General features: G+C 35.1%; 1 protein-coding gene across 2 annotated transcripts in view; it reads left to right on the top strand.

The window, feature by feature from the left end:
• The window catches only part of SNX29 (sorting nexin 29), a 128,869-nt gene that overhangs the window by 51,754 nt on the left and 59,926 nt on the right, over positions 1 to 17,189 (top strand). For both annotated transcript variants that reach the window (XM_061993607.1, XM_061993605.1), the window contains 3 exons: positions 8,818 to 8,934; positions 12,244 to 12,299; positions 13,246 to 13,327. In XM_061993607.1, coding sequence (XP_061849591.1) covers positions 8,818 to 8,934; positions 12,244 to 12,299; positions 13,246 to 13,327 — 255 coding nt within the window. The remainder of the gene's footprint in view (positions 1 to 8,817; positions 8,935 to 12,243; positions 12,300 to 13,245; positions 13,328 to 17,189) is intronic.

Genomic DNA, 17,189 nt, shown 5'->3' with positions numbered 1-17,189 from the left:
AAGAGTAATTTTAATGGTAGACTTTACCTTTCCATCAAATTAAATTGTAGGTTATGATCATGATGTACTAAATTGTGTTATGTGAGAGCTCTGTTAAAGACTTAATAATTGACACTGAATTTTCAGTTGCCTTCCTGGCATAGACTATTCCTGTCAGACTGGGGAAAGAGGAGACTAACTCCTCTGCTGGAATAACAGGCTTTTGATACAGTGAAATTTGTATCGCAGTATATTCATCCTTTATTGTTCTGCTGAAAGACTCATTCTTACAGGAGTGGTGGAGACAAATCAAACGGTTTTAAACAACCAATCCTTTACAACTTTAATAAGGCTTTCCTTGTAGAAGCCTGTACAAAAAATGATTCAAGGAATCATAATTTTTTACATGAATTAATTAGGAATTGCTCAATTCTTGAGGTAAAGTTCCGTAGAAACATGTGGTTTGCCTTTTTAATGAACTTGAAAATACTCTTGTGCCTTTTCCTAAAGCTTATAAACTTAACTATATGTGGTAGGTGTACTTCTATGCCTGACAAATTGATCTCTGAGCATTTGGCATGTGAGGCTAGGAAATTGTTTTTCTGACATGGAATGTGCATATGCTGATCAGTTGAACTCAAAATGTGAATCATTTTGTTCAAATAAGTACATTCAGTAGATTGGAGTTGAGAGTTTATTAGATGTTCGTGAGATATTCTGACATCTGTCAAAAGGTTAAATTTAATGTTTTTTAAATTTCTGACAAATTATGCAGCTCTTCTGAAAAGCTGTTTTTTCAAATACTTTAAACAATGTGTATGAAAGATAACTTTGGATCTGGAGTCAAGCTTTCACCTTTCTAGAAAGTTTCACTTTGTTAGTTTTCATGCCTTCTTGTTGAACAAGTAATTTGTTGGCCTCAAAATCCTCAAATTCTGAGGCCTCAAAAGCATGCCACTGATTATTTTTACTCAGACTGCCTTTTAGATTTTTAATTTCAATCTCCTCAATTTGATTTCTAAGTGCTCAAATGACATTAAGTTATATTAAGGTGTTTTTTGAATCAGGAGTTACACAAAGAGAGCAAATTATGGCGTGTATCGTTGTAGTTGGGTAGATGGCTTTTAAAAACACTTTTAAACATTTCACCTTCCATATTTTATGGTGTTGTTTTTGTTATAATGGAGTTTGGAAATAGTATATTATCTCTTTAAGATTCTTTGTGCTGCTGTCATTGTTAGTAAATGGAAGTTCAAAAGATAGCCTCTCAGGCTTAAAAAATCTAGAGATATATTTGAAGTTAATTTTTTTCAGATTGATTTTTTTACTACATATTTCTGTAGTATGCTGTCAGATAATTAGAGAAGGTTTCTAAATATTGGAGAATTTTCAAATGTGAGAATATGACTTTGTTCACGATGCAATAGATGACTTTTGTTTAGGGTTTTTTTGTTACAAATTCTCATGTAGTAAGCTATCTGCCAGGGAAAATATTTTAAATCATTAAAAGCTTTGCCAAAAAATCTCAGCATCTCTGTAGAATTGTCTCTGAGTTATAACAGCATAACAGGTAACAATATACTGTAATGAATTTCTCTACTATGTCCTGAATTGAGATCCTGAAATGAGGGATTTTGATGATATGACAACTTTAGTAATGTCTGCATTGAGTGTTATTTATTCTTTAACAGGAGATGATCGTGCGAAAGGGCTGTGACAGCACAAACCAACTTCCCTGCTTTAAAAACCCCAGCTCTTGACTGAAAAAATTCTTTGACTGCTTGTCAATTTTTATCTTATAAAGATCATTTTGATTTGTTCTTCTATTACTTTTGATCCCTAAGTGATTCTACAAACTACTGGTAAACCTAGAACCTTTCACTGTATATGAGCATGTAAGAGTATATACTCTTACCTGTTAATAACATTCTAAGACAAGAATAAAACCAAATCTTTCTTTAAAAAATAAACTCTGAAAACTTCTTTTGAACCTCATTTCATTGAAGTACCTTTTATTGTAAATCAATGAAAATAAGTTCCGTGTTCTTTGTCAGGATTCTGTGAAGATGCGGATGTTTTTTCTTCCAGATACTAAAATGCCTTCAAATACAACTATTAAATAATAGCACTTTTTTGCTTAGATTTAACATTTTCTTCTAAGAGAAATTTGGAAAAATAGCTTTTTGTGAAACAATCAAAAAGTCTTTGTCTTGTTTTAGCATTGAATGAACTGTGGAAGTTTGATCTCTTCTATTTCCATCTCTTCTGTCAGTCGTATTGTTTATTGACAGCTTCTTCATTAGTGAACTTTCATTCAGCATGAGATTTCATTCAGCAGGCAAATGAGGTCAGCAGATAGTAATGCTTCTGGAAATTTTTATTGTATTTTCTTCTTTAAAGGTCTTAGCATGGCATGCAGCCTTCTTACTAGATGGTGGGTGTATTTGAAGTCAGTATATAAAACATCATAAAATGGTCATCGCTTTTCTTTCACAAATCCTTCTGTAGCTTTTGTAGTTAAATCGTTACTGAAATACAGTGAGATGCAATTTTACCTTCACAGCGCACTTTGCCACAACGGTAGACTTTATGTGATTGTTCAATGGATTTGCCTAATTGCATAAGAATTGTGAAAGATGCTTTTATTTCTGTGTATATATTTTTTTTCTGAGTAAAAAATAATCTCAAAAAAAAATAGGGCAATGGGTACAAGCTGGAACATAAGAGGTTCCTAAAACAAAAGGTAAAATTTCTACACTGTTCAGGTGAAGGAGCACTGGAAGGGGCTGCCCAGATGGGTCATGGAGTGTCCTTCTCTGGAGACATTCCAAACCCAGCTGGATGAGTTCCTGTGTGACCTACTCTAGGTGATCCTGCTCTGGCAGAGGTTTGGACTAGATGATCTTTCCAGGTTCCTTCCAACCCTTAAGATTCTGTGATTGTCAAGGATGCAAATGTACAGTTTAAGTTACTTGGTGCAATAGTACCAGAAATGAAACGGCAAGAACTATTTTTTGTGCAGCTCTTGAAATATAGTCTATGGTTCTCTAAATGATATGTATAGCATCTTTCTCACTGACAGACTAGTCCTGGCTGAGCAAAATGATCAGTTTTTCTTTTGTGAAGCATGAATCACCGTGCACTTAATCAGTGATCCATTTGTTAGTGTGCATGCTGGCCAGCTTTATAAATTTTCTTTGCAAACAAACTCATTTCTGAGTCACTTCTGTTTATATTCAATTAATGGTAAGTAACTGTGGTAAGTGTTAAGAGGACTCTTCAAGTTCTACAAGGAAATAATGGTGACATTTGTGGTGCACCATGGACAGTCCTGCACATAGTATAGATCAAAATGAATGAACATGAAGAGCAGCAATATTTTGTGATTACTGCTGAAGATCTCCTTATTTTAAAACCCTGGACACAGCAAATGCCAAGGTGCATCTAAAGGATGGCAGCAACTGATCCATTTCTATTATGCTTTTGTGGTTCCACTGTCCTTGTACTTCCTTGCTTAGGTCAGATTGTCCTTGTGAAATCTGGTTGTGTATTCAAAGCACTTTGCGTTAGGTCATGAAGATAATCCTAGTAAAAGGATAATTAATTACAACTCAGAATAGCTGTCTCAGCACAGTATATGAGGTGAAACTTTAGGTGTGAAATGAGAATTTAAAAGGATCTAGGAGAAGTTAATAATGGCGTTGTTTAGAGATTTTAGATCTCTGTTGTTTATACCTTTTTACTCTGGGTTTTGGCTTTTGCTATGAGGATAGCAAAAGGTAGGATATGACAGCTAGTGACATGCTAATTTTAATCCCTCTTACTAACACTTATCCCTCTCATTAACACTTATTAAACTCATTATCCTGTGTATCTCAATTTGTTTTTGCTGGTTACTTATATTTTCCCTGGCCAGATACAGGTCTTGCCAGAGTAGTGTTTTTCCTGTTCAATGGCCTAGTGCTCTTTTATTTGTCAGGCTTAATCTTGGTGAACACTGGTAGTACTGTACACAATCAACAAAGACTCTGAAATATTGCAGGCATTGCTGTGCAGTTCATCTAATGTCCATTGTTCTCAATGTATTTTGAATTGAAAGCTACAGTGTATTTTCTTCTTGTTGGTTTTGATAATTTGTGACTTGTGTTTACCTTATGTAGTTATAGTGAAAAAACCAAACAAACCTCCAAACAAACAAAAATGCACACCACAAAAGGAAATTAAAAAAAAACCCACACCAAAACAACCAGAAACCAATCCTGTCCTTAGATGAATCTTTTAGTCTGCCATGAGCAAAATAACTTGCTTACAGATGGAAATGTCAGGAATAGAAAATGGAAGCTGAAAAAGCAATGCCTAAGCATTTTATGGCTGTATCAATAGATTTGTCTGCTATTTTGAGTTTTCCTGTTTTTCACTTGTGTGAAAAAGAAGTTATTAATATGTAGCAGGAGACTTGCTCTTATTTAAAGACCTTTGGCTTTATTTCTGTTGGGGAAAAATATAGAAGAATGTTGATTTTTGAGAAAAGGCATCTATGGGAAAAATATACCCATGCTTCCACTGAGAGCAAAAGGAAGCAACTTCCAGTTCTGTCTAGAATTTCTGGGGAAACAGGTTGTTTTGCATTTTGTGACAACTGGGGGAAAATACCTGACAAAAAGTCGTTGATTTAGATATGACTTGTGCAAACACTAGTGAATTTTAGCTGCAAATTATGTTTAAAAAAATCCTGAGTTCCACTAAAACACCCTTTTAAAATACCTTATTAATTTTTTCTTGTTGCGAGTTCTTAAAAGTCTGATTCTCTATTCTAATAGTACATCCTTGTAAGACAAATTCTATTATTCACATAAGTAATGAAACATCCCTAGCATGTTAACAGCTTAGTCCTTTGCTGTGGAGCACTGAGTGATGTTTACCTTTGTAATTTCTCTGGAGAGTGCTCTGAGATGTGGTCATGATGGACAGTATAGCTGCAAAGCTCTCAGGCAGCAGGAGTAGACTTAGATATCTTTTAAACAACAGGTCTTTAGAATTCTCTTAGTATGGAATCTAAACATTTTGTGTTAACCCCACTTCCCCTTTGTGATAAGGATTTGGGCTCTTTAAGCAAGCTTTCTTATGAGGATTTGGGCTCTTTAAGCATGCTTTCTGATATGACCAGGACCAAAATCTGATTGATCATCTGGGGAAGGAAAAGTTGGCTCTTTTATACTCTGATTTTCTGCTTTAAATGTATTGTCATGGAGAAATAGAACTGTGAAGATGATTGAAGTCCCAGTAGGGAAAATTATTGCTTAAGATTGAATGTGAAACGAATAAAGGAATATGTGATGAAATAAAGTGTAACTGAAAGGAAATAATTATAAGCAGACCTCTTCATTGTTTTTAGCACACCTTTATACAGGAAAAATTAGTTGAGCCTGAATGAATATTGGTATTCAGAAGTATAGCTCATCACTCCTTTTGTTTTGCTGTGATGGCAATATATTTTTCTTCGACATGAAAAAGTATTGAAGTAACTTAATTACTAATACAATGATTTTCACAAGCAATGTACCTGCCAATTTGTCCTTTTGTTAATATATAACAAGTGATTGCTGTTTTATTTGCTGTCAGTTTTTATTGTCATTATTTAACATTGCTAAGGACACATAAATTTTTTTATTACTTGCAGTGTTTTGAGGGAGCTGCTGAATTTCCATATTAATCGAGTCAGCAAGTAGAAAGTTATTTCAAGGACATCCAAATTAAAGGGAGAGAAAACAGGTATTACATCAGATAGTTTAGATTTTGTTCTTCTGATAGAGACAGGCACTGAAAAATAAGATGTAATTTGTAATGTAAACTACTATTATGTTGCATGTAAACTACTATCAGCACTACGTTTTTTCTCTAGTAGCATACTACATCTCTTTGTATGTGAAATAGAAATAAGTTCTGCCTCCCAGCCACTGTCATTAACAGTGACCTGCTAATGGTAATGTGAATCAGAGCAGAGCTTATGATACTCTTAAATATTACACCACTCACTTTGAATTGGAATGAGTGGTTAAGATAGTATGGAAAATAATTTATCCAGAGTTGATGATGTTATATTATTTCTTCAACTAGTAAAGTTGCCAATTTTGTTTGATGTGTAAGTCTTTGTAATTTTTGAAGCAAAACTGCTTGCAGTAGGCACTGTGGTGCTTGCTAACTTAGTCAATAATGTAGAAGTTCATACAGATTTTGATAACATTTGTTTTCAGAAAACTAGGTTATGAATTACTAAGAAGTATTTGAAGTCAAAGAACCTTTTTTATCATGGCTGATGTTGAATGAGCAATTGAGCTATGAATGCATATTGTCATAATTTCATAACATGTAAGTCCTAATGTTCTGATTTTTATCAGGAGGAGGCAGAAAAGTCTAATTTTGATACTAGGGAGTTAGTTTTTCTAATGGGATTAAATGCAGAAATACTTGAGAAGAACAAAACCAGAAACAGTATATTAAAGTTGCTTTAGTACACTATAAATAAGGAAAAAAAAGCTTTTGATTGTTGAAACAACATTAATACTACATTAAACTTTTGCACTTCAGAAAACAAGGAGGGAAACTAGTAACTCATGTGTTGCAAACTCTTTGTATTTTGATGTGTAAGAAAGTGTCAATATCTAAAATTGTTTCCATAATCAGGCAAATATTTGGGTTTGAATAATCATTCTCTGAAATCTTTAGATTTTGTACTTCCTCATAGTCCCAATGGAAGGAAAGTTTGTTGTTAGTTCAATTACTGTTACTGGTTTTTAGCTCATAATTTGCTGTTTTGTCAGAATAGTTTGTAAACTCAGGATTAATGAGAGATACCAGTTTAGAGAAATTTGGTTTAGTTTAGCTCTTTTTACATATGTGTCACTGATGAATTCCTGAATTTGAAGGGTTCCCTCTAGTTTAAAAAGAAATTGAAAGGAATGCTTGAAGTTCAACTCAGGTGTAATTATTTATATGTTTTGTTTTTAATCAATGATGTCAGCTCCTGGCTTGACAAATTGAAGCTGTTTTTTCTGTTTGCTTTGATTATATGAAGGATATAGTTTGTCTGGAACAAAGCACTAAATTAAAAGCAAGCACTAAATGAAAGAAATTGAATTAAATTGCCTTATCTTGGGGAAACTCCCTGGGAAGGAGAGAGAATGCAGTGTGTTAATTCAAGAAAAGGCAAGAATTAAATTCATAGATAGTGAATTGCCTGCAGAAGGGAAACTATGAACTCTTAAGAGATTTGGCAGTAATCCACGTCCTTGTGCTGTCATTGAAGGTGGTGAATTGATATTCATTCAGCTGTGCTTTTGTAATGGTACCTCATTGCCTCTACTATTCTAACTTAGAAGACTTTATCAGGAGGCATCTTAAAGGTTACTGTAACTTGAAAAATATGTTTAACAATATTGATGTGGGTAGCTTCCTATGTCAGCTAGAGCCAACCAGACACTGCTTGTTTTCATCTAACTACTTATGTTAAAATTGTAGCTTTTCTTCTCTGCCCTGAGACTCATCTGGTGCTCCTCCTCTGATAGTGACTCTCATCAGTATTCCTTTACTTTAATAAAGGAGTCAACTAGAGAGGATTTACTTGAAAACTTCTAACAGTGGGGTTTGCTAAAGAATTCTTCTTTTCCCTTGAAAGTAACTCTACAAACCCTTTCTTTGCTTTAAGACTACAGGGGGCATTCTCAGTTCAAGGCAACTCCCTTGCCAGGTGTATTATGTACTGATGAGTCATCCATCATAATTGAAACTTTCATTCGATTTTATAGCATTAATGGTTCTGATAGGAGTAGCTAAAAGTCTTGCTCAATACAGATCTAAAATTTCTTTTAGCCTTGCTTCTGGTTTCTGCTTGATTTTTCCATCACCTTCTCTTGGTGATAACATGTTACTGTTACTATTTAGACATTTGCTTTTTGAAAGCCCTTGTCCTTTTGGAGTTCTTCCCTCTTAAGCTCTATGTTTTCACTTTACTGATGTGTAAGAAAAATTTGAGAGCTCACTTAATTCTTTGACCTTGATTTGGATTTTATTATTACTTGCTTCTCTTAGCAGGGAACCAACTTCAACCTAGTTTGCTCTGTAAATGGGTATACTTTTCATTCTTGTCATTCATCCAACCATCCCTGTTCACTTTCATAAACATCCTGCATCAGTTGATGATTTCTTGCCACTTTGACTCAAGAATAGAGAGCACAGACATAACTTGACTGTGTCCAAAGAGGCCACTCTGGAGACCACACTATTTACATATACACAACTTGCGACACTGTCTAACTGTGGTATTTGTGCTCCTTTGACCACCCACAAATTGGTCTGGATGAGTGGACTTCTAGCTCCAGTCCTTTAAAAAGTCCAAATAAGTGTGCAGAATATATTACTCATGAATAACTGACAAAGTTTAATGCAGTTTTTGCATTTTACATTCTTCCCAGTTCAAACTACCATTATGAGTTTGTAACCACTGAGTGCTGTGTTCATCAAGGAGTTAAACTAACAGCAAAAGTTAGTAGATCTTTTATTACTATTGATTGCGTAGAATCTTCACTGAGAGGAATAAAATTGGACATAAGAGTTGTATTTTGTTATCCTGAATTCAGTCTCCAAACCTACATTTAAATGCATGAGTCAAAATTATTGTGTCTCTTCTGAGCAGTCAGTTCAAGTAATGCATTAACAATGAGATGCACTACTCAGTATGGTAAAATAAAAACTACCAGTAAAAGTTGATACACATGTAAGAAACTACTTAATGTGCTTTTCCAGTTTAGAACACAATTATCTCTTGGCTTTGTTTTCCAGGTAGCTGAAATGCATGGGGAACTGATTGAATTCAATGAGAGGCTGCACCGTGCTCTGATGGCTAAAGAAGCTCTTGTGTCCCAGATGAGACAAGAACTAATTGATCTGAGAGGGCCGGTAAGTGTTTGTTTGTTACAATGTAGAATACCACTCTGGAATAAGCACAAAACCATTACTCCTGATGACACAAAATTGTCAGAAATAACAGCTAATAACATACCTATCAAGAACACCTTATTTGGTATTTTTTTATTGTGTTTGATTCTCTTCAGCAGAATTGAATGTGAAATAGCTGTACTCAGATAATAAAATTGTTTTGTAGCAAGTATTGCTTCACTTGGGCTTTTTGTGTTAAAAGATTGAGTTGAAATTTGAAAACGAACAGGGAGGAAACAGAAGGAGTCAAGAATATTCCTAATAGTTGTCCATCTTCTGAGGGAGGAATATTCTGTTCATATGATTACGTGATATTGCTCCTTGCTTTCAGTGCAAACAAAAAAGTATTCCTGCCTATTTTGTCATAACGTTTACATAAAGTGGCTGATGATGGTTCTGTGTGCATTAGTGAAGCACGATTTCACCTACAATTTTCAGCCTTTTAGATGGAAACAATCACATTTTTGAGTAAAAAGATGACAAATGATAAATCACATGGGTTTTAGATGTGTACTTTCCTACCCAGAGATTTTGGGCTGTACGTCCCTGTTCAGAGACTTTGTTTTAACCATATGTCTCCATATCCTAAACCAGTAGTTAGATATTGATAATATATTTCAATATATCACAAAAAGTTTTAGGAATTTGCTTTATCTCAATCTAAGAAGTGGAAATGGTACTATACTTTTAAGGGCTAGCTAAACACTGGTAGTTCTTAGTTGCAATTGACTAAAATGAAACTGTGAATTCAATACAATCCTAAAGACTTTCTCACTATCCTAAGAAATGAATACATTTTCATTCTATGTAAACAAAGCTGTATGCTGTTACTTAATAGACTTTAATTAGAACTTTCGAAGTTGATAAAGTGCATAACTGCCAGAAATTGTGGAGTTTGAATATTTGATACCTTTTGACTTGAAAATATCAGCCAAGTACTTAACACTTCATTAATAAAATAGTATATATTTACGATATGTACTATATATAGAGAGAGAGACCTGGGAGTCCTGATTGATAATAAGCTAAATATGAGCCAGCAATGTGCCAAGAAGGCCAATGGCATCCTGGGATGCATCAAGACTGTGGCCAGCAGGTCGAGGGAGGTTCTTCTCCCTCTCTACTCTGCCCTGGTGAAGCCTCATCTAGAGTCCTGTGTCCAGTTCTGGGCTCCTCAGCTCAAGAGGGACAGGGAAGTGCTGGAGAGAGTCCAGCGCAGGGCCACCAAGATGATCAGGGGAATGGAACATCTTTCATATGAGGAAAGGCTGCGGGAACTGGGGCTGTTTAGTCTGGAGAAGAGAAGATTGAGGGGAGATCTTATTAACATTTATAAATATCTAAAGGGTGGGTGTCAGGAGGTTGGGACATCCCTTTTTTCTATAGTAGCTAGCAACAGGACAAGGGACAAGGACAAAAAGTTCCACTTAAGCATAAGAAAAAGCTATTTCACTGTTCAGGTGAGGGAGCCCTGGCACAGGCTGCTCAGATGGGTTGTGGAGTCTCCTTCCTTGGAGGTGTTAAAGACCTGTCTGGACATGTTCCTGTGTGACCTGATCTAGGTGACCCTGCTTCTGCAGGGGGGTTGGACTAGATGATCTCTAAAGGTCCCTTCCAACCCCTACCATTTTATGATTCTATGAATTTGTTATAAACATAGCTTCCACGATTCTTCACTGTCTTCTGTTTTCCTTTTGGTGCTGATAATAAATTATAATGGGTGCAATTTATAAATGAATTGTTGGCAATGGTCTTTCCAAGTTTCTAGTTACTGGGTGTCAGAACTTCTGTAACAAACAGGGGAATATTAAAAAGTATATGCTTTCAAGGGTATGAGAATTGATGCAATGTCTCAGTGACCGTGCTTTGCGTTACAATGAACAACACTTCAATTAGCATGTCAAAATCAGTAACCAATCTGTTTCAACATAGATGTGCAAGCACTGGAACTCATTTAATGAAGTCCACATGCTGTTTTTGAGGTTTTATGCAAAACCTTTACTGAATTAAATGAAAATAACTGTATATATCTGGTGCTAGGATTTGTCACAGGCAAAAAGGGGGTGCAGGTTGTAGACAGGATAGAAGAACATCTGTTTATTGCCACAGCAGCCCTGGAAAGCCAGGCTGTGTGCTGCCACTAGAGAGGGAAGTGGGCTGTGAACAGATAACAACTGACTGTAGTAATTGAGAGAGGACATGCTGGCCCTTCTCACCTTGTTCCTCCAAAAAAGGACAACAGAAGGTGTTCAGGGTTCCATATAAATGCCCATGGCTCTGCACAGGTTTCTCCTCTTTTCCTTTCTCTGTCAGGAATGACTTAGTTTTTTGGAGCCGTATCCCTTGAACCTTGGGAAGACAAAATTCAGTTTTGTCTTGTGCATTGGGAAGTCTTGAGCTGCTCAGTCAAAACATCTGTAAAGTAGATTTTTCTTTAGTCTCCTTTGTCATTATATATTGTTTTGAAATAAATATATATTGCTTTACAATAAACAATAATATATATTTAAGTTTCTTAGGTAGCCAATGTTCTGAAAAACAATGTGCGACATACATGAGAGAGACACGGTGAACCAGTATTTCACTAACATAGAAGCTGTCTCTGGAGGTTTAGCTGTTTTTCTTCATCAAAACACACTAACTATGATGGGTTATCCTTCACATTTTACAGTATTCAAAGGAGAGAAGATAAGCTTTTATGTTTAACTAGCTTTAAAGTGAGATAAAAAGGTATTGCTGTTTGATTTCTAAAAGCTCTTTCAATCTTGTTTTAATCACACTGCTGGTTCTTTTGGTTCTGCAGGTGTTAGTCCACCATTGCCATCTTTTTGAACTTTTGTAGCTATGTAATATTTTGTAAGAACATAGCTAAAATAATGTGTCTTTGTTTTAAAGGAATGTTGGTTATAAAAGAAAGTGATCACTAGGTTTTATATGCTTCATGTCTTCCCATAAATTGTTTATATATGCAATATACTTTGTTTTAGCATGCTTTACCTATAAAGGCCTAATAATGATGCTTTTTAATGGGTTTTGTATAGCTTTCAAAATTACGTGCTTTTACAAACACCAGTTTGTTTCTTTACAAATCTATAGCAAATGCTATGTGAAGAACTCACAAGAGTGATATGTTCATAATCTTAGTAATCGTTTTTATTGGCATTTAAAGGAATTGAAATGTTGAATTGTAATTTCCTTGTAATATTATGCTTTCTTAATAGCAAGCATCATAACCAGTGTGTTGAGATTATTTCTGTTTTGTCAATACAGGTCCCTGGAGATTTGAGTCAAACATCTGAAGATCAGAGTTTGTCAGATTTTGAAATGTAAGTTTCATAATACATCTATTTTTCTCTTTGTACTGTCTTTATGGGAAAGAAGAAAAAGCAAACTTTCAATAATTTACTTTTCCTATATTATTTCCAGTAACTGAATTCTAAGTTGTGGTTAAAAAGTATGGAAAGCTACGCAGCACATGTGTTAGAGTAGTTTTAAATAATCTTGACTGCAGGAGTTTAGGTTACTGAAGATTCTTTTGGAGTGCTCTTTTCAGTGCACCATGCCTTGGCATTCTGTCAAAGCACCAAGAAGTGACTGTTTTATGTTGCTTTGGGTTTCATGGGTGCTAGATGCTATTCCCAATGTAATGTACTTTCTCATTTTTACAGAATAACTCCTAATCAATGCATGCAAATGGTACTACAGAAAAACCCACAAACAACCAAGTTGGTCATCTGAGGTTGTTCTAGAGTGTTGTGATTTGGAATTTTGCCTTCATTAGTCAGACTAATGAATCTAGCTTTTTGTGGATGAGAGGGTGAAAATATAGCTAATGTCTTTGAATCATCAAAATTTGGAAATTAATTACAAAGAGTAGATGGAAATGGCTTCTCCATAATTGTATAGTGCTCTTCTGTTATTTAATAAACTCAGGTTTTTACTGAGTTTTGTGGACTAAAACGTGACATCTGTTGAAATGATTAGTTTTTTTCCCGTGAATAATCAAAAGTCAAACACATGCTGTAAAAAAAACCCCAACAAACCAAAGTAAAAACAATCCCCTCAAAGCCCTTAAAGAGAACTGTTTCTGTGCTATTTTTCAGTTCATTTTAGGGAACGCTTACAGAGACATCAGGTATAAAAGATTCAGGTAGAACCATTTGAAATGTTCACTTGCTTTGTTAATCACTTTGATGTTGCTTAGGAAGTCATTGCTTTGCAGTTATACATGAAGATGATTTGATATTTTAAGTTTTTCTCTGTCCTTCTTAGATCAAATCGTGCTCTTATTAATGTTTGGATTCCCTCAGTCTTTCTGCGTGGAAAAGCTGCTAATGCATTTCATGTTTATCAGGTAAGTGATACATCTTAACAGAGATTCTCTGTAAAGTTTCTGGCACGTTTTAATAATTTTGTTAGAGATCAACTGTTGAACAGCAGCAGTAACTTCATATATTTTCATCCAAATAGCACATTCTGAGGATTGGCTTTTAATAGTTTAATACTTTAAAAGCATGCTAATGAGGTGACTGCATTGGCCAGGAAGTATGACATTTCAATATTCATCACCAATGCCTTCTTCAAATGCATGTACATGTTCTATTGCAATTTTGGGGATATCAATGACCAGAAGTGTTACTTGGCAGACAGATGTGAAAGATAGCATCCACAGACAAGATAAACTGTGCTGTACTTCCCAATTTATAAGAGATTCAGAGCTTTATCCAAAATCTGCTGAGGTAAAGGAGCATTAAGTGTTACTCTTGGTTTGCTTTGATTAAGGATAGAAACACAATTCCTTAAACAAAAGTTTTATTTTCTTTTTTAGTTGTTTTTGCATCTATTTTTATTTATCACTGGCAAAGCATTTTAGAAAATTTGTTGTGCTAGTACAGAGTGGGCTTTAATAGACTTCATCCATTATTCATCATCAGTGGAAGACAAAACTTGTGACTGAAGGCTAAGCCTCTTGAGAAGAGGCAAAAGAGAAGCAAAATGCCATTGCAAGAGCCTAAAAAATTGGAAATTCTCAATTTACAAAAAGACAATTGTAAGAATTTTATCATGTTCTTTATGTCTGCGATATATACTCATAATGTTGGGCACACGTAGCAAAATTCTGTTTACTGGTGCATGTATTTTGCAAAATGCACAAGTTCTTCTGAGTATGCTCTATTCATTATCTGTTGACACTTGCAATTTACAGAACATTAGATCATCTCTAAAGGTCCCTTCTAAACCCTCCTATTCTATGATTCTACGATGATGCTATGAAAATTACTGAAGAAAAATGAACTTCACAGCACAAGCTGGTGCACCTTGTGTGCACTTACCAGAAGCAGTACTTACACTAGACATGAATTTAGCCCAGCTCATTATCTCTGTGCCACCTCATTGCTCAGTAACAGCCACAGTAAGATTTTGAAGTGTAAGACAGAAGAGAGAATCCCAATCTGTTCCACTCAGCTCAGCACAGGTAGCTTATAAGACATACGTTACGTGGAAAGTTAAAAGTGTCTATCTAGAAGACAGTGTGTCTGTGGTCAGATTAGTTTGTCTTCAATTACAGAACAGCACAAAATATTGTAGAATTCCTCTGCTGGACATTATGTAGTTGATCAACTTTGTCTTTCTATATTTTTTTTTTTTTTTAAATCAAGTAAGCATTACCTGTAGAAGTGATTTCTTCTGTAATTCTTATTAAACTTTGATCTTGGTACTTGCTGAGATTTTCCCTTGTGGAAGAATACATTAGTGTCATTCCTACCAGTTTTTGGTCTGATTAACAGGACTATAACTGGGAAGAGTATCTGTCTAGTCAATAACTTAGTTGCACGTGAGAAAAATACATTTTCCTAAGCAGCCCTACACTCCATAGCATAGCACTGTGATGAAACACTTGGAGTGATTGCCACGTCTCTGATCAAATTTATAGTCATGTTCTTTCCGAATTCTTTGTTTTAAAGCTACTAGGGAAGCATTAATTTATAAAACTTCAGTATAGCCTCAATAACAGCACTGTGCATTTATCTTGTTAAATCTCTGCCAAAACATGTGCTCCTGATTACAGGGAATTTGATTCAATGTTGAAATTGTGGAAGAGAATATTTACAAGGCTACCAGTATGTAATGAACAGACAAGGACTAGGAGTGACAGGATAAATGACTAAGCTCGTTTCTGAGAGTCCTCTTACTCATAATAAACATTATTTTTGCTGCTTTATCATTTATTTCTCCAATGGCACAAAATTAAAATGCGTGTATAACTCTTTGTATCAACTACATGAGAAATTCCTTGTAGTATATCAATATAAAGAAAAGTAGCACTGTTGCAGAATCTTGATATTATTGAGATCATTACCAAGATCTTTTGGAGTTCAGATTTCTCTGTGAGTACTTGAGTAATAGTAACTTGATGTGAAAATTGACCTTTGGTTGTGCTGGTTAATTCTGAGCAAAAGATGTCAAATGAACTTTGGAGAAAGCTGAAGTGGTCCAATTGGAACAGGCAAAGTTTGAAACTTTGGGTCTGAGTAAGCATCATTTTTAGATATGCTAAAAACTTACAACTGTACTTAAAGCTAATTGGAAGTTAGCTTTAAGATGCTTAGCCTGCTAAAAATTGCATCATATATGTAATACTATTAAGGTAAGATATTGCTTCCAAATGAAGGTGTTACAAAAGGCCATGGACCTTGACAGGTACTTTCCCAAATACAGTTCAAGTAAATGTGTTTTTAACATGGCTTGATTTCTTCTGCATTTTCTGTTATTGGAAAGCCAAAGAGTCAGCCCTCCTCTCCCCTCTTATGAACCACCTTGTTAACCTTTGCTGATTTGAAATTGTGTGTCTCTGGAGCATTTCACTTGATAGAGAGAAGAAAACAGTGGAGACCTGCTGTACCACATTTATTGTTGATGCATTTTAGAGTTGTGCCTCTTCCGTCCCTTTTCACTGATAAGTGTCACTGCATACATATATGTGCCTTGGAAATGACCAAAATGTGGTGAAAAGAATTGCTGAGCACCTGAGTTAGTTTGGAAAAGTATGAACCTATGAGTTCCACAGTATCTGTCGTCTTTTTTTCCTGGTTTTAGAAATGTTTCTTAAGAGAATATAACGACTTGTAATCTGTAAATCTGAGTAGCTGTGCCTCTTTGAAGTCAATGCCAGTTTTGCATTCATGCTTCTTAAACCAGAAAGAGAAGTGAATGACATGTTGATTTGCATATCAGGAGGGCCTGACCTGGACAGGCTAAGAACAGAGTCCAACAGGAGCTTTGTTGTAGTACTTTAATCTATTCATTTATTTTATTTGAGTTTAATGCAGATTTGTATTGTTGTTCTGAAGGACATTTCAAAACACTTTTCTGTCATGTTAGTTATTTCAGTATGCTTCAGGTGTCATGTTTAAAATCAGTACATATGGGTTTTTTTATAGATGTAAGATGTTATTTTTCAAGGAATACAGAAGGAAAAGTTTCCAGCTCCAGCATACTTGTCACATAGTTTCAGCTATCAAACAGTTTCATTGATTTCTATTAAGGATTCAGGATTGTGGACGAGCTTGAATAAAAGGTTGTGGACTCTGAAAACATGCAGCATTTCATAATGAATCCTATTAGATGTGGAAATTTTAATCAGACCTCTGTATTTGTAGGTTTACACTGCAATCTTGCAGTAATGATTAACTGGCAGAATATACTGGTTATGAATCTTAATAATTTAAAAACAAGGTCTAGAAACATAGCCTGATGTTATGCTCAATTTCAATGAGTTCAGTGGGACAGTTCTGAGCAGAAGCTTAATCGGTGCTCATAGCTTAGTGCTATCTAATACAGCCTTAACAATTAACAGAGCCGTAGACTTCTATCATTAAACTGTGGATGATACAACAATTAGATGATGTATAAATGTTAGTGAAAGAGCTATTTAGAATTGGATGTGCACTTACTGCCATTATTAAGTTCAATTAAAAAATTGTTTTCACTTGTTTTCTGAAATGTCACCATTTCACAATAATTGATGAACTTTCAGGTGACTACAATAAATGAAAGCTAACTACAATAAATAAAGACAACCCCCTCACATTGTGATGCAGGGCTTTTACAATTAAATAGTCAGGGCATTGTTTTCTCTGGAACTGTGAATAGTCCCTACTGAGAAGAGGGAAGTGTTAGGGAGTTCAATTTTGTCATGCCCTAGGATATCATAT

The sequence above is a fragment of the Colius striatus genome, chromosome 3 (assembly GCF_028858725.1).
Source record: "Colius striatus isolate bColStr4 chromosome 3, bColStr4.1.hap1, whole genome shotgun sequence".
Taxonomy (NCBI): domain Eukaryota; kingdom Metazoa; phylum Chordata; class Aves; order Coliiformes; family Coliidae; genus Colius; species Colius striatus.
Note: the sequence above shows the minus strand (reverse complement) of the source record. Positions and strands in the feature narration are given on the sequence as shown.